The sequence below is a fragment of the Coregonus clupeaformis genome, chromosome 8 (genome assembly GCF_020615455.1).
Source record: "Coregonus clupeaformis isolate EN_2021a chromosome 8, ASM2061545v1, whole genome shotgun sequence".
Classification (NCBI taxonomy): Eukaryota; Metazoa; Chordata; class Actinopteri; order Salmoniformes; family Salmonidae; genus Coregonus; species Coregonus clupeaformis.
This window is the reverse complement of record NC_059199.1, coordinates 33,716,239-33,733,791: the sequence shown is the minus strand read 5'-3', so window position 1 is coordinate 33,733,791 and position 17,553 is coordinate 33,716,239. Positions and strand designations below refer to the sequence as shown.

Below are 17,553 nucleotides of genomic sequence, written 5' to 3'. Positions count from 1 at the left end.
AGATATTAAAGGACCAGGGTAGTCAAAAACGTGATTGTCCTGTATTTTATATATATTTCCACACTATAAGGTTGGAATAATACTGTGAAATTGTTAAGATTATGATAATGCCCTTTTGTCTAAGAGCTGTTTGAAAAGACCACCTGTAAATGAGTGGATAGACCACTAAGAAAGAGAGTCCCAAACCTCTCTGACAATAACAGCTAGTTTTCCCCTCCCCACTCAGACCACTCCCACACAGTCCTAGCAAAATTCTTGCTTTTTGCTAAGCTATTTTTGTTTCTTTTTACTTTAATTGAAAACAATCACAGAAACCAGGTTTCCATCCAATCTTTTAATGCGAGTAAAGTACAGTGCCTTCAGAAAGTATTCATACCCCTTGACTTATTCCACATTTTGTTGTGTTACAGCCTGAATTCAAAATAGATTAAATATATTTATTTTCTCACCCATATACACCCACAATACCCCATAATTACAAAATGAAAATATGTTTTTAGAAATGTTAGCACATTTATTGAAAATGAAATACAGAAGCATCTAATTTACATACAGTACCAGTCAAAAGTTTGGACACACCTACTCATTCAAGGGTTTTTCTTTATTTTTTACTATTTTCTACATTGTAGAATAATAGTGAAGACATCAAAACTATGAAATGACACATATGGAATCATGTAGTAACCAAAAAAGTGTTAAACAAATCTAATATATTTTATATTTGAGAACCTTTAAATAGCCACCCTTTGCCTTGATGACTGCTTTGCAAACTCTTGGCATTCTCTCAACCAACTTCACCTGGAATGCTTTTTCAACAGTCTTGAAGGAGTTCCCACATATGCTGAGCACTTGTTAACTGCTTTTCCTTCACTCTGCGGTCCGACTCATCCCAAACCATCTCAATTGGGTTGAGATCGGGGGATTGTGGAGGCCAGGTCATCTGATGCAGCACTCCATCACTCTCCTTCTTGGTAAAATAGCCCTTACACAGCCTGGAGTTGTGTTGGGTCATTGTTCTGCTGAAAAACAAATGATAGTCCCACTAAGCCCAAACCAGATGGGATGGTTTATCACTGCAGAATGCTGTGGTAGCCATGCTGGTGTGCCTTGTATTCTAAATAAATCACAGACAGTGTCACCAGCAAAGCACCCCCATATATATCACCTCCTCCTCCGTGCTTTACGGTGGGAAATACACATGCGTAGATCATCCGTTCACCCACACAGCATCTCACAAAGATACGGCGGTTGGAACCAAAAATCTCACATTTGGACTCCAGACCAAAGGACAAATTTCCACCGGTCTAATGTCCATTGCTCGTGTTTCTTGGCACAAGCAAGTCTCTTCTTCTTATTGGTGTCCTTTAGTAGTGGTTTCTTTGCAGTAATTCGACCATGAAGGCCTGATTCACACAGTCTCCTCTGAACAGTTGATGTTGAGATGTGTCTGTGACTTGAACTCTGTGAAGCATTTATTTGGGCTGCAATTTCTGAGGCTGGTAACTCTATTGAACTTATCCTCTGCAGCAGAGGTAAGTCTGGGTCTTCCATTCCTGTGGCGGTCCTCATGAGAGCCAGTTTCATCATAGCGCTTGATGGTTTTTGCAACTGCACTTGAAGAAACTTGAAAGTGTCGTTTCTCTTTGCTTATTTCAGCTGTTCATGCCATAATATGGACTTGGTCTTTTACCAAATAGGGCTATCTTCTGTATACCACCCCTCCCTTGTCACAACACAACTGATTGGCTGAAACGCATTAAGAAGGAAATAAATCCAACAAATTAACTTTTAAGAAGGCACACCTGTTAATTAAAATGCATTCCAGGTGACTACCTCATGAAGCTGGTTGATAGAATGCCAAGAGTTTGCAAAGCTGTCAACAAGGCAAAGGGTGGCTATTTGAAGAATCTCAAATATAAACTATATTTTGATTTGTTTAACACTTTTCTGGTTACTACATGATTCCATATGTGTTGTTTCATAGTTTTGATGTCTTCACTATTATTCTACAATGTAAAAAATATAAAAAATTAAGAAAAACCCTTGAATGAGTAGGTGTGTCCAAACTTTTGACTGGTAGTGTAAGTAGTCACAGCCCTTTGACATGACACACCAAATTGGAGCTCAGGTGCATCCAATTTCCATCCTTAAATCAAATCAAATCAAATCAAATTGTATTGGCCACATGCGCCGAATACAACAGGTGCAGACATTACAGTGAAATGCTTCCTTACAGCCCTTAACCAACAGTGCATTTATTTTTAACAATAAATGTAAAAATAAAACAACAACAAAAAAAGTGTTGAGAAAAAAAGAGCAGAAGTAAAATAAAATAACAGTAGGGAGGCTATATATACAGGGGGGTACCGGTGCAGAGTCAATGTGCGGGGGCACCGGCTAGTTGAGGTAGTTGAAGTAATATGTACATGTGGGTAGAGTTAAAGTGACTATGCATAAATAATTAACAGAGTAGCAGCAGCGTAAAAGGATGGGGTGGGGGGGCAGTGCAAATAGTCCGGGTAGCCATGATTAGCTGTTCAGGAGTCTTATGGCTTGGGGATAGAAGCTGTTGAGAAGTCTTTTGGACCTAGACTTGGCACTCCGGTACCGCTTGCCGTGCGGTAGCAGAGAGAACAGTCTATGACTAGGGTGGCTGGAGTCTTTGACAATTTTGAGGGCCTTCCTCTGACACCGCCTGGTATAGAGGTCCTGGATGGCAGGAAGCTTGTCCCCAGTGATGTACTGGGCCGTACGCACTACCCTCTGTAGTGCCTTGCGGTCGGAGGCCAAGCAGTTGCCATACCAGGCGGTGATGCAACCAGTCAGGATGCTCTCGATGGTGCAGCTGTATAATTTTTTGAGGATCTGAGGACCCATGCCAAATCTTTTCAGTCTCCTGAGGGGGAATAGGCTTTGTCGTGCCCTCTTCACGACTGTCTTGGTGTGTTTGGACCATGATAGTTCGTTGGTGATGTGGACACCAAGGAACTTGAAGCTCTCAACCTGTTCCACTACAGCCCCGTCGATGAGAATGGGGGCGTGCTCAGATGTCACTACAACTTTATTGGCGTCCTCCTGTGGCCAATTCAATTGTTTGAACATGATTTAGAAAGAAACACACTGGTCTATATAAGGTCCAACAGTTGACAGTGCATGTCAGAGCAGAAACTATACCACGAAGTCCAAGGAACTGTCAATAGAGCTCCGAGATAGGATTGTGATGAAGCATATATCTGGGGAAGGGTATAAATGTGTTGAAAGTTTCCAAGAGCACAGTGGTCTATATAATTGGGAAATTGACTCTGCCTAAAGCTGGCCGTCCGACCAAACTGAGCAACCGGGCAAGAAGGACCTTGGTCAAGGAGGTGACCAAGAACCCAATGACCACTCTGACAGAACTACAGAGTTCCTTGGCTGAGATGGGAGAACCTGCCAGAAGGACAACAGTCTCTACAGCACTTCACCAATCTGGACTTTATGGGAGAGCGGCCAGACAGAAGCCACACCTGAGAAAAAGGCACATGACAGCACGCCTGGAGCAAAAAGGCACGTGAAAGACTCTGAGCATAAGGCGAAATATTCGGTGCTCTGATGAGACAAAAAATGTACTCTTTTGCCTGAATGCAAAGCGCTATATCTGGAGAAAACCAGGCATAGCTCATCACCCATCTAACACCATGTCAAGTGTCAATGTGCAGCGGTAGGACGGAGTCAGGTGCAGGACACAGAACTGAATAAACAACGTACTTTACTCGAAAAATAAACAACACTAATTTCCACGCAGGGAAAACACACCAGCTCACATAAGTCTCGTACCACAAAACAAAGAACAAACACGCACAAAACCATGTGGGAACCAGAGGGTTAAATAGGGAAATAATATAATGTAATGGGAACCAGGTGTGTAAAATCAAGACAAAACAAATGGAAAAAGAAACGTAGATCGGTGGCAGCTAGAAAGCCGATGACGATGACCGCCGAACGCCGCCCGAATAAGGAGAGGCACCAACTTCGGCGGAAGTCGTGACACACCATCCCTACCAAGCATGGTGGTGGCAGCATCATGCTATGGGGATGCTTTTCGGCGGAAGAATGGAGACAAATACAGGCAAATCCTTGATGAGAAACTGCTTCAGAGTGTGAACGACCTTAGACTGGGGTGAAGATTTACATTCCAACAGGACAATGACTCCAAGCATACAGCCAAAGCAACACTGGAATGGATTCAGAAATCCTTGAGTTGTCCAGACAAAGCCCAGACTTGAATCCCCAAAAAAATTTGTGGAAAGACTTGAAGAATTGCTGTTCACCGTTGCTCCCCATTTAACTTAACAAAGCTTGAGAAAATCTGCAAGAAAGAATGGGAGAAAATCCCCATATCCAGATGTGCAAAGCTGATTCAGACATACCCAAGACGACTCAAAGCTGTAATCGCCGCCAAAGGTGCTTTTACAAAGTATTGACTTAGGGGTGTGAATACTTATGTGAATAAGATATTTCTGTATTTAATTTTCAATAAATGTGCAAAACTTTCTAAAAACATGTTTTCACTTTGTCATTATGGGGTATTGTGTGTAGATTGGTGAGGATTTATTTTATTTTATTCAGGCTGTAACACAACAAAATGTGGAATAAGTTAAGGGGTATGAATACTTTCTGAGGGCCAGTGGTGGAAAAAGTACCCAATTGTCATACTTGAGTAAAAGTAAAGATACCTTCATAGAAAATGACTCAAGTAAAAGTCACCCAGTAAAATACTACTTGAGTAAAAGTCTAAAAGTATTTGGTTTTAAATATACTTAAGTATCAAAAGTAAATGTAATTGCTAAAATATACTTAAGTATCAAAAGTAAAATTATTCATAATTAAAAATTCCTTATATTAAACAACCAGATGGCACAATTTTCTTGTTTTTAAATGTATGGATAGCCAGGGGCACACTCCAACACTCAGACATAATTTACAAACAAAGCATTTGTGTTTAGTGAGTCCGCCAGATCAGAGGCATTAGGGATGACCAGGGATGTTCTCTTGATAAGTGTGTGAATTGGACCATTTTCTGTCCTGCTAAGCTTTTAAAATGTAAAGAGTACTTTTGGGTGTCAGGGAAAATGTATGGAGTAAAAAGTACATTATTTTCTTTAGGAATGTAGTGAAGTAAAAGTTGTCAAAAATATAAATAGTAAAGTAAAGTACAGATACCCCAAAAAACTACTTAAGTAGTACTTTAAAGTATTTTTACTTAAGTACTTTACACCACTGCTGAAGGCAATGTATATATCTGATAGTAAATGTAATGACAGGCCTGATTAAACTAAAACGCTAGACAAGGTGAGATCTTTTTGTGTCTGTAAAATGTATAATGCGAGAAATGGCCGTGGAAACGCCTTTACGCTCAAATATTGATATAATAACCATCATATCGAGGTAAACTTGGAGTATTGCGATGATATGGCGTGTGGTCCTCCCACTATGACTCGGAAAAACATGCAGTTTATTAGGGTACAGATTAAATAAATGACGATGAACTTCACAGTTTAATGAAAGTGCACTGTGATGAGCTTGATGCTCATTTCCAATAAATATCAAGGGTCTTATTCTGGTGAAATGATGATCGACGCTTGGCTGCTGTTTGACAAATAAAAATAATCTCACTCTTTTGTCCATAATAATCTCATCATGTAGTAAACTATACCCGCATTGTATCTGCAAGCTGTTGGCTAGAGCGCACGTGCCAAGACCTGCGACCACATTTTTTGTGTGCCAAAACCATCAGTATGGTTTATAATGCGATGGAAATCCATTAAAATTGATACTTTTTTCGGTAAATGGGAATTTAACTGCAAAATGTATTTGTATGTACACTACGTCATAACGGTTTTATCCGCAACAAGTCAATTTATGGAAACACATGGGGTGGGAAAATGCAAATAGTTTTATGCAGATTTTTAAAATATTTGCATGAAAATCGGTCGCCAATTGGATGGAAACCTAGCTAGTAAGATTGTTACCCAGAAATGATTTGGTATTGAGATAACGGCAGAATTGGACCTTTAAGACGCGTTATGTCTACAGTGCCTTCAGAAAGTATTCCGCCCACCCAACTAGAATCACTACTCTCGATGGGTCTGACCTAGAGTATGTGGACAACTACAAATACCTAGGTGTCTGGTTAGACTGTAAACTCTCCTTCCAGACTCACATAAAGCATCTCCAATCCAAAGTTAAATGTAGAATCGGCTTCCTATTTCGCAACAAAGCCTCCTTCACTCATGCTGCCAAACATGCCCTCCTAAAACTGACTATCCCACCGATCCTTGACTTCGGCGATGTCATTTACAAAATAGCCTCCAACACTCTACTCAGCAAATTGGATGTAGTCTATCACAGTGCCATCCGTTTTGTCACCAAAGCCCCATATACTACCCACCACTGTGACCTGTATGCTCTTGTTAGCTGGCCCTCACTACATATTCGTCGCCAAATCCACTGGCTCCAGGTCATCTATAAATCACTGCTAGGCAAATCCCCGCCTTATCTTAGCTCATTGGTCACCATAGCAAGTATGGTATGCGTTCCAGCAGGTATATCTCACTGGTCATCCCCAAAGCCAACACCTTTGGCCGCCATTCCTTCCAGTTCTCTGCTGCCAATGACTGGAACGAACTCCAAAAGAAGACTCTTATCTCCCTCACTAACTTTAAGCATCAGTTGTCAGAGCACCTTACCGATCACTGCACCTGTACACAGCCCTTCTGAAATTAGCCCACTCAACTACCTCATCCCCATATTGTTATTTATTTTGCTCATTTGCACCCCAGTATTACATTTACGTCATTTAGCAGACGCTCTTATCCAGAGCGACTTACAGTTAGTGCATACATTATTCTTTTTTATTTTCATACCCCATGGGATTCGAACCCACAACCCTGGCGTTGCAAACGCCATGCTCTACCAACTGAGCTACCTCCCTGCCGGCCATTCCCTCCCCTACCCTGGGCCAATTGTGCGCCGCCCCATTGGTCTCCTGGTTGCGGCCGGCTACAGCAGAGCCTGGATTCGAACCAGGATCTCTAGTGGCACAGCTAGCACTGCGATGCAGTGCCTTAGACCACTGCGCCACTCGGGAGACTTTAAGTATCTCTATTTGCACATAATCTCTTGCACATCTATCATTCCAGTGTTAATACTAATTGTAATTATTTTGCACTACGGCCTATTTATTGCCTTACCTCCATAACTTGCTACATTTGCACACACTGTATATATATTTTCTGTGGTATTGTTGACTTTATGTTTTGTTTTACCCCATATGTAACTCTGTGTTGTTGTTTTTATCGCACTGCTTTGCTTTATCTTGGCCAGGTCGCAGTTGTAAATGAGAACTTGTTCTCAACTGGCTTACCTGGTTAAATAAAGGTTAAATAAATAAAATAAAATAAAAATGTGTTGTTTTACAGCCTGAATTCAAAATGGATTAAATAAATTGTAATACAACAAAATGTGGAAAAAGTCAAGGGGTGTGAATACTTTCTGAAGGCACTGTAGATTAATTTAAGGAAATTGTGTTATAGGCAAATAGGCAATGTTTGCCCTATTGTGTGGATATAGGCTACACCACGGTTGGTTAATTTGAGCTAAACGCCAAGGCCTACAGCTTGTGTCAACCTGTCAAAGTGTAATTTGCACCGGATGTCATGTGGTCATTAAATCCGTTTATAAAAAGGAAAGATTACCGTGCATTGAGGAGAGTGTTTGCTCACATTGGGCAGGGTGCTTAAAGAGGCTCCGCTATAGTGTCTGCTATCGACGTCGAGACAAAATATTGTTTGTGGACAACGGAGTCAAACGACCAACTAGTTGACCTGAAATGCGCTCAGTACCTTGGAGAGCTCTCGCGCGTTGTAAATCACAAGGCGGCGTAGTGTATACAGATCAGCAGCGTCACTCTGACAATTTAGTGGTAATCACGCTATGACGAATGTCACGGTGCTGTTTCTGCTAATGTGTTGTGTTCTATGTGTGCACTTTCTGTCTGTCGGAGTAGAGGCAAGATTACCAGACGTTCCGTTGTTGGAAATGCGAGACTCACGCGACCAAAAACAGGTGAGTTTGGTTAGATATCCTGGCTATGATTTAAACAGCATAGTCGTTTGATATAAGGCTAACTTTATTCTATGAATCAATTCAGTCTAGTGAACATAATTGTTTAATGGTAAGTTGACTATGATGATTAGGCCTATGGTTTCGTCCCCAATATAGCCAACTAATTTTCACTCTTCTATTCTAGTTGGGTGTCCCTGTCCATGATAAGGGACACCTTCAGAGGGAAATGGCTTCCTCCGTTTTGAGAAATAAGTTCAACCGCCTTCCTGGAGTATGTCAACGTCTACGCAGAAGGAGAATCACAATTCTGGTACATTATTGGCTGTAACTAACCACAGGCTTCACCCTATCTTTTATGCTTCCTAGAGCTGCTTTTCTGTTGAGCTGTTTTGTCAAAAATGCAGTTGGACAACTTGTTTTTAGTAGCCTACCCATGTCCCTTTTCCTAATTTAGTAAACCATGGGCCCAATCAAAACCCAGTGAGGACTACCAGCTTTGATTGAGTAGGGCCCCAAGTTGCTCTAGTTAGTCTTCAGTTTGATTGTGGCACTAGTGCGACATCTAGTGGTAACTTGGAAACCACCACCAACTTCACAGTGCCTTTGTTTGGCATCGGTACAATGTAGCACACACAAATCAACAATGGAATCAACTTTGTCATGTACTTTTCCCTTTCAGTGCAATTCCAACGTGGGCAAGTACTGTTCGGTCAAAGAAGGAATTCAACATGGCCACATTTGCCGCTGTCCAAGAGCATCAAAGTGTAAATACTTCTTTCTGAGGAGTCTGTAGAGCTCAATCTAGATTGCCTTTGTCAGTTGTGCTGTTTGTCTCCCCTCAAACTGTATTGATTACTAAATAAATGTACATTTTCAAGAGAAAAATACATTGAACACTTCCCAGTACGTCACAAATAGTGTCTTTTGATAAGAATACAGTAGTCCAAGTTGACTCTGGGAAGCTTATTTTTCATATTTTATGTTCAACTTGTGTTGTCTCTTATCTCTGAAAAGTGGCCCTATTTAAGGTAACAATTTACACCCAGCATCATAACAAGTTATGACACATCATAACCATGTCATAACAGCTGACAACCTGTCATAATATGGTCATAACACTGTCATGACACATAAGTGTCAAAACCCACAAAACATACCACACAGGGCAAAACACCATAGCCTACTTGTCAACAGTATGTTTATGTTATATAACATTTTCTGAAATTGACCATATTAAATTATCATTGTAATTGCGCACACACTGATGTCAGACATGCACCTACCTTACATAAGTATTCAGACCCTTTACTCAGTACTTTGTTGAAGCACCTTTGTCAGCGATTACAGCATGGAGTCTTCTTGGGTATGACGCTACAAGCTTGGCACACCTTTATTTGGGGAGTTTCTCCCATTCTTCTCTGCAGATCCTCTCAAGCTTTGTCAGGTTGGATGGGGAGCGTTGCTGCACAGCTATTTTCAGGTCTCTCCAGAGATGTTCGATCGGGTTCAAGTCCGGGCTCTGGCTGTGCCACTCAAGGACATTCAGAGACTTGTCCCGAAGCCACTCCTGCGTTGTCTTGGTTGTGTGCTTACGGTCGTTGTCCTGTTGGAAGGTGAACCTTTGCCCCAGTCTGACGTCCTGAGCGCTCTGGAGCAGGTTTTCATCAAGGATCTCTCTGTACTTTGCCTCGATCCCGACTAGTCTCCCAGTCCCTGCCGCTAAAAAACATATCCACAGCATGATGCTGCCACCACATTGCTTCACCGTAAGGATGGTGCCAGGTATCCACCAGACGTGACGCTTGGCATTCAGGCCAAAGAGTTCAATCTTGGTTTCATCAGACCAGAGAATCTTGTTTCTCATGGTCTGAGTCTTTAGGTGCCTTTTGGCAAACTTCAAACGGGCTGCCATGTGCCTTTTACTGAGGAGTGGCTTCCGTCTGGCCACTCTACCATAAAGGCCTGATTGGTGGAGTGCTGCAGAGATGGTTGTCCTTCTGGAAGGTTCTCCCATCTCCACAGAGGAACTCTGGAGCTCTGTCAGAGTGACCATCGGGTTCTTGGTCACCTCCCTGACCAAGGCCCTTCTCCCCCGATTGCTCAGATTGGCCAGGCGGCCAGCTCTAGGAAGATCCTCTCAAGCTCTGTCAGGTTGGATGGGTAGCGTCTCTGCACAGCTATTTCAGGTTTCTCCAGAGATGTTCGATCGGGTTCAAGTCCGGGCTCTGGCTGGGCCACTCAAGGACATTCAGAGACTTATCCCGAAGCCACTCCTGCGTTGTCTTGGCTGTGTGCTTAGGGTCGTTATACTGTTGGAAGGTGAACCTTCGCCCCAGTCTGAGGTCCTGAGCACTCTGGAGCAGGTTTTCATCAAGGATCTCTCCGTTCATCTTTCCCTCGATCCTGACTAGTCTACCAGTCCCTGCCACTGAAAAACATCCCCACAGCATGATGCTGCCACCACCATGCTTCATCGTAGGGATGGTGCCAGGTTTCCTCTAGACGTGAAGCTTGGCATTCAGGCCAAAGAGTTTAATCTTGGTTTCATCAGACCAGAGAATCTTGTTTCTCATGGTCTGAGAGTCCTTTAGGTGCCTTTTGGCAAATTCCAAGCGGGCTGTCATTTGCCTTACTGAGGAGTGGCTTCCGTTTGGCCACTCTACCATAAAGGCCTGATTGGTGAAGTGCTGCAGAGATGGTTGTCCTTCTGGAAGGTCCTCACATCTTCACAGAGGAACTCTGGAGCTCTGTCAGAGTGACCATCGGATTCTTGGTCACCTCCCTGACCAAGGCACTTCTCCCCTGATTGCTCAGTTTGGCCGGTCGGCCAGCTCTAGGAACAGTCTTGGTGGTTCCAAACTTCTTCCATTTAAGAATGATGGAGGCCACTGTGTTCTTGGGGACCTTCAATGCTACAGAAATTCCCTAGATCTGTGCCTCGACACAATCCTGTCTTGGAGCACTACGGACAATTCCTTCGAGAGAATGCCAAGTGTGCAAAGCTGTCATCAAGGCAAAGGGTGGCTATTTGAAGAATCTCAAATATAAAATATATTTTGATTTGTTTAACACTTTTTTGGTTACTACATGATTCCATGTGTTATTTCATAGTTTTGATGTTTTCACTATTATTCTACAATGTAGAGAATAGTAAAAATAAAGAAAAACTCTGGAATGAGTGGGTGTGTCCAAACTTTGTACTGGTACTGTATGTAAATAAGGTATTTCTGTTTTTTATTTGTAATACATTCGCAAAAAAATCTAAAAACCTATTTGCTTTTTGTCATTATGGGGTATTGTGTGTAGATTTTTGAGGATTTTGTATTTATTTAATCCATTTTAGAATAGGGCTGTAACATAACAAAATGTGGAAGAAGTCAAGGGGTCTGAATACTTTCCGAAGGCACTGTATATTTTTGACAACTTTTACTCCACTACATTCCTAAAGAAAATGTGCACTTTTTACTCCCATACATTTTACCTGAAACCAAAAAGTACTCATTACATTTTGAATGCTCAGGCAGGACAGATTTATGGTCCAATTCACGCACCTATCAATATAACACGTTGCCATACCTACTGCCTCTGATCTGGCGGACTCACTAAACACAAATACTGCATTTGTAAATGGTCTGAGTGTTGGAATGTGCCTGTCTGTCTGTAAAGAAAAAAAGGGGGTGGGGGGGGGAAATGGTGACGTTTGCTTAATATGAGTAATTTGATGTATAGCATTTACTCTTACTTTATACTTTTAGTCAAGTATGAAAATGTTGTAATTTTTCCACCACTGTACTTAAGTACATTTAAAACCAGATATTTTTAAACTTTTACTCAAGTAGTATTTTACTGGGTGACATCTACTTGAGTAATTTTTTATTACGGCATATTTAATTTTACTCAAGTATGACAATTTAGCACTTTTTCCACCCCTGCTGGTGTATATGATTATGATGGTCATAAATGCTTCTTGAGTGTCATAAAGTGTATTTTCTTAGTCCAAGTAAAGTGACACAGGATGGTCATAATGCTTCTTGACAGTCTCATAGTGCACTTTCTTAGTCCAAGTGACACAGGATGGTCATAATGCTTCATGACAGTGTCAAAGTGTATTATCTGCAAGTTATTTAAAATATCATGACTTAAGAAACACACTTTCAAACGGAAGGAAAATTCTTGGCAGGGAAAAAAGCATTTGAATAAAAGTGGGTTGACACTTATGTAGGTGTCATAACCAGCCATAAAATAACGCAATATGTCACAAGTGTAAATAAATGGGTCATGACAGTGTTATGACCATATAATGACAGGTTGTCAGCTGTTATGACTGTGTCATAAGGTGTTATGACGCTGGGTGTCAAGTGTTACCCTATTTAATTACAACAAAAACCCAGATTAAGTGTTTTCCGATTTTCCATTTATTCTTGCAGAATTCTCATCTCTTTGTGAGCTGCTGAGGCTGGAAAACACATCTGACATATTTCCTAAAAATACATTATTTACAGTTGAAATGTAAAACCTTGATAAAATCATGAAAATACTGGCAATCACTGAGCTCATAGACCAACGTTACTAGGAGCCTACTAGGGGAATCGAAAAAAGTGACAGTCTCCATCAGTGGAAATCCAACAAAGTTTTTAAATGAATGAAAGCAGAAAAAAGATGTGCAGTGTGTCGTTCGTGTATATTGGATAACACTATATACCCTATCAAAATCTCTAACAGGCAAATGTCAGTGTTTGCATTTAGAACCATGCCTGAACTCTCCAAACACACAAGACTTCGCCTTTCACAATCTAGTGATTGTAGACTTTTGCCAGAACACCAATACTGAACCTTCAAAATATGAAACCCACGGCGGTGAAAACAGCACGAAACTCATAAAACAGTACACAGTAACACTGTGCAACACCCATCCTCCTATAAGACAGATTCTAGATCCACTTGAGTCACAGACCTAGTTATTAGTCCATGTTTCCAAGTCAGACAGGGCATTTGACACTAGATGAGATTATTGGTTCTCTCAGAGAACAGAAACATATGCCAGAAACTTCTCTGGCATTTGTCAGACAATTCTGTATATTCAACACAGGCTTCAATATACTTTTTTAAATGGCATCAAAGAAACATGTATGTGACTTGAACTAATCCATCAGTTGTCTGCTACTTACAATGCAGTCAGTTCATCACTTTCACAGACTTTGTCTAGATCAAAGTACTGCAAGTTGCCTGCTCAGAAGAGCCATTCCTTTTAGGGATATTCATTCCATTGACAAATGCCAGACACTGTTCATCATTTGTGCTTTGGCAGGTTAAAATTAGGGCTGGAGTTTCACTGTCAATCTTGATATTATAAGTTTGTTACTGTCAGGCCTAATTTCTTCAACGCCAACATTTAATTAAGTCCAGTAAGTCTGGCCCATTGTCGGACATAACGTTCTCCAGACCCCCATGCCGTTGAAATTTGGTGGCTGTGGTAATTCTTAACAGTTTGAAATGTTGAGATGAGCCACCATGGTGAGTTCTACTAGTCTCTTCACTCTGGTGTACTGTGCTAGATGGACTCGATCTGCCGGCGGACTTTCTCGGAGGCAAGCCGGTCCAGCGAACGTTGCCTAGCGACCACTATGAGTGCGAACAGTATGGTGAGGCCCAACATGGCTCCCTCAAACTTCCAGAAAAGGTGTTCCTCCATCAGGGTAGAGCGGCAGCTAAAAGCAGAAGGGAAACAAGCGGATTAATTATGGAAAGCTTGACAGAATCGTTTTTATGATATGTAAAAACAAAATCACAAACACATCTTTATTCAACCTTAGAAATATGTCTGTGTAGTAGTCTAAACATTTGAGTTTGTCTCCTGTAATCTATTATGAAAAAATAATGTATGCACTCACTAACTGTAAGTCGCTCTGGATAAGAGCATCTCCTAAATGACTAAAAAAATAATGAAAAAGCGCTTCAGAGTAAAAAAAAAAAAAGATTAGTCATCTATTTACTCTGGTTAATTACATCCAATTCACAGAAGATGTGGATCCAACCTGTCAAATCAAGAGACAGCTCGGCATCACAGCAAGGATCCCAAGATCATAACGAAATGTCAATAGCAGCTGTAGGTGTGGGGACTCACCTCTTGTACTCGTCTTTATTAGACTTGGTGCAGTTGATCCTCTCCACGTATCCCGTCTGAATACATGCTGCCCACGACTTCTAGAGAGAGGACAGGATGGTTAAGGGCTCCTAGTCTACCAACTGTCGAAAATGATGCATCAGACACAGAAAACAATGTTTTCATGACAGTGATGTGTTGGTGGAAGGTGCAAGGAAATTCAATGGGTTTACACTGGATATACAAGTCGAACAGGGTTTGTGTTTTGGCTTGGAAGCATCCTAAACCAGGTTACAATATCAGACAGTGTTTTTCTCTTCACTGGGCTAGCTTAAACCTGCCTACTTTAGATCAGATAAGAGTATCCCAGTAAGCTCTACAGCTTACAGTTAAAAGGGCTTGTTGCAGCTTGAAGTCCACCGTCATAAGCAACCATTTGGACTGTGAGGTAGCATAAATCATGCCTACATTAATGGCATACATTGAATATACTGCACATATCTTTAAAGGAGAGATATTCATATCTCCCAATAATAACCTGTCTATTAAACAGAGAACTATTGGTGGAAGAAAGGAAATGTAAGGAGAAGTGTGGGGAGGGAGATGGACAAAGAGAGATCTCACCGACTGGAAGGTGTTGCACCGGGAGCATTCCACCGCAACCACAAACTCCTCCATTTGCCAACAGGGGGTGGTTACAGGCCTGGCCACTAGAACACAGGCGAAACACAATGCCTTGAATCAGTATCTGAAAAGGACTGGGAATAGTTCTGACAGAAATGATGCTGAATGACATGACCAGTGGCACACCTTTTTTTTTATACCCCTGACAGGAGTGAAGTAAACTGGAGCATCTACTGGAACATTGCTAAATGTTGCAAATAGTAGATATCCATATCAGCCCCACACACAAACATGTGCTTCTCTGTGAAATGTGTTGCTAACTTGCTATACGAACTATGTATGAGCGGTCACTGGCATTTGTGTTTGCAGCACCACATCAATCCTGTACTCAAGTTCTCCAACTCATTCTTATCCAATACAGATACAAAAAAATATAGCACCTGTGGTCTTCTCCTCACTCAGCAGAGCTGCACCAAACACTCTGAAAGAGACAGTAATGAAGGTTAAGCTCTGAAGCAATGCAGAGCATAAAGCATTATCAGCAAGAAGTATAACACCAGTACACTCACCTGAGAGACACCAAAACCCAGAAGAGTGCATGCAAGGCCAGGACTCTGGGCCTCAAGCACGAAATGGGGATTCTGCAATCGCTCTCCATCCTCCCCATGCAGGTGCGTGTGGTGTGCGCCACAATTACAACCAAGGCCCGAAGCTTGTCATAGTGGAATGATTCTCTATGGTCCAAAATGGTTGAAACGTGTCACACAATCAAATGAGCACTACACGAATAAGAGACTGAAACATTGGCAAGGGGGGATGCCCATGTTCAACAACCAAACATCAATTTAGCCCATTTATAATTAGCAACCACTAAGACACTGTTTAATAGAGGTCAAAGAAGCTTATCTAGTTGCCACTGTTAATCGCATTACATGTCCAATTGAAGCATGCTGGTTCAAGTTCAACTGTGTCTTCCTCCCTAGCCTAGAGCTGGACCGCATACGCTGTCTACCAGTCTTTTAAACTACCTCCCCCAACAGATACGCCGTAGGTTGCCTGTGGACAGCTACCTATGTGGGCAGGGTCTGCTGAACAAGGTATTAACTAGCTAAATATCTGTAACTGACATCATGATGAATACATTGGCCAGGCGTGGTTTATCCAGCCATTTCTCTCTGTTCACTCATCAGTGAATGAGACAATGCAGCAAACCTTTCACCAGTCAACCGGACTTTAACCTTGATCTCATCTTTCCATTACAGCGATATTAGGTCATTGCTGCCTAAGCATATGAACAAAGCAGATAACGCGGGTCGCTTTTAGAGAGTGTAGTTGCTAACTAACTAGTGAACAGCTGGCAACAGTTCTAAAGCGAAGTTAACGAACTTAACTAGCTAACTGTTAGCTAGTTAAGATAACTTACTTAGGTAATAGGTTAGCTTGACATCGTGCCACTAATCATTTCATAATAGCAAGTTAGGAACGTAGCACTATCATAACTTGGTTTAGGCACTAACTAGCTAGCAAGTTAGCTACATTACATACAAAGCAACATGATTAACAGCTGGCTATTTTGTTCCCAGTACAGTAGCTAGTCTCGTTAGCCTATCGGTTTAGGTATACTAGCTAACATAATGAGAAGATGACTAGAGTTAGCATACTCACCAGAATCGCTTCTAATTAGCATGCTGACAGAATCGACCAAAAGAATGTAACGTTAGATTAAGATATTATTCGTTGAAAAGCAAACCTTAATAGATGTCTAACAAAGAATGTGTGTGATTTTGCTGCTTTCTTTCAGTTCCCGAATAGCCTTTTAGTACAAAACCCCCCAAAACAGTAACAGTTTAGTGGAAAAGTGCACAGCCATTTTGAGTCATGTTGTAAACGTTAATGAATACGTACGTCATCAAATGCGTTGCACACTGGTTGCGCCGGTGTCATTAGCGACAGCGCCGCCTAGCGCTTGTCTTGAACGCAAACTCTGGCAGACCTGTAATTTGTTAACAACCCCAAGTGTTAAACCTATCTGTTCGGGGGAAATAACGTGTGTCTAGGTCTGTTGTTACTGACAGAACTGTACACCAATTTAAATGCCAAATGATGTTGCTTTGAGTCTGGATAACTGAAATGACCAGGGACCCGGTCTGCCCGGATGCTGCTGATAGGAGATCAATCCACCATGCCCTATTTTGTCTATATTCTACCTGGTTCTGGGAATAGTGCATTGAACTGCTCACAACATACGGATAACACAGCAGGACTCCACCCCATCCAATAAAAATCCTTATAATTCAACAAAATCGTAGCTCACTGGTCCCAGGTCCTCCCTATTGCTCCCGAGTGGCGCAGCGGTCTAAGGCACTGCATCTCAGTGCTTGAGGCGTCACTACAGACCACCTGGTTCAATTTTGCAGGCTGTATCGCAACCAGCCATGATTGGGAGTCGCATAGGGCGTCGTCCGGTTTTGGCCGGTGTAGGCGGTCACCGTAAATAAGAATTTGTTCTTAACTGACTTGCCTAGTTAAATAAAGGTAAAATAAAACATATTTTTTGTTTCATATCATGTTGACCTACTACTCTATTACACTTTCGTTCAAAGGTATCTTTTGGGCTTACATTGGTTTTATGTATAATACGGCTCTATAGTATCTAACCTGATATTTGTTGATGTCAGAACAAATCTAGGCCTACTTAATTTCCAGTTTTTTTATTTTAT

The 17,553-nt window shown here is 41.6% G+C and overlaps 2 protein-coding genes across 4 annotated transcripts; one reads left to right on the top strand and one right to left on the bottom strand.

Moving 5' to 3' along the window:
• Window positions 1-7,742: 7,742 nt before the first annotated feature.
• Window positions 7,743-9,233, top strand: si:ch211-191i18.4 (uncharacterized protein LOC799350 homolog). The gene is made up of 3 exons (XM_045222352.1): window positions 7,743-8,106; window positions 8,291-8,416; window positions 8,786-9,233. The coding sequence occupies exons 1-3, from the start codon at window positions 7,975-7,977 to the stop codon at window positions 8,897-8,899; spliced, it is 372 nt and encodes a 123-aa protein (XP_045078287.1). The 5' UTR covers window positions 7,743-7,974; the 3' UTR covers window positions 8,900-9,233.
• Window positions 9,234-12,498: 3,265 nt separating this feature from the next.
• On the bottom strand, window positions 12,499-16,743 carry LOC121571788 (protein JTB). 3 transcript variants are annotated; one of them, XM_041883469.1, is made up of 6 exons: window positions 16,499-16,743; window positions 15,403-15,567; window positions 15,274-15,314; window positions 14,834-14,919; window positions 14,231-14,310; window positions 12,499-13,814 (listed from the first exon to the last, which is right to left on the bottom strand). In XM_041883469.1, exons 2-6 carry the CDS (start codon window positions 15,498-15,500, stop codon window positions 13,658-13,660), a joined length of 462 nt encoding a protein of 153 aa, XP_041739403.1. In that variant the 5' UTR covers window positions 15,501-15,567; window positions 16,499-16,743; the 3' UTR covers window positions 12,499-13,657. The 3 variants fall into 3 exon arrangements, with proteins under 3 accessions (XP_041739403.1, XP_041739407.1, XP_041739405.1); XM_041883473.1 differs by having other exon boundaries at window positions 14,231-14,307; XM_041883471.1 differs by having other exon boundaries at window positions 16,584-16,743.
• Window positions 16,744-17,553: the final 810 nt, after the last annotated feature.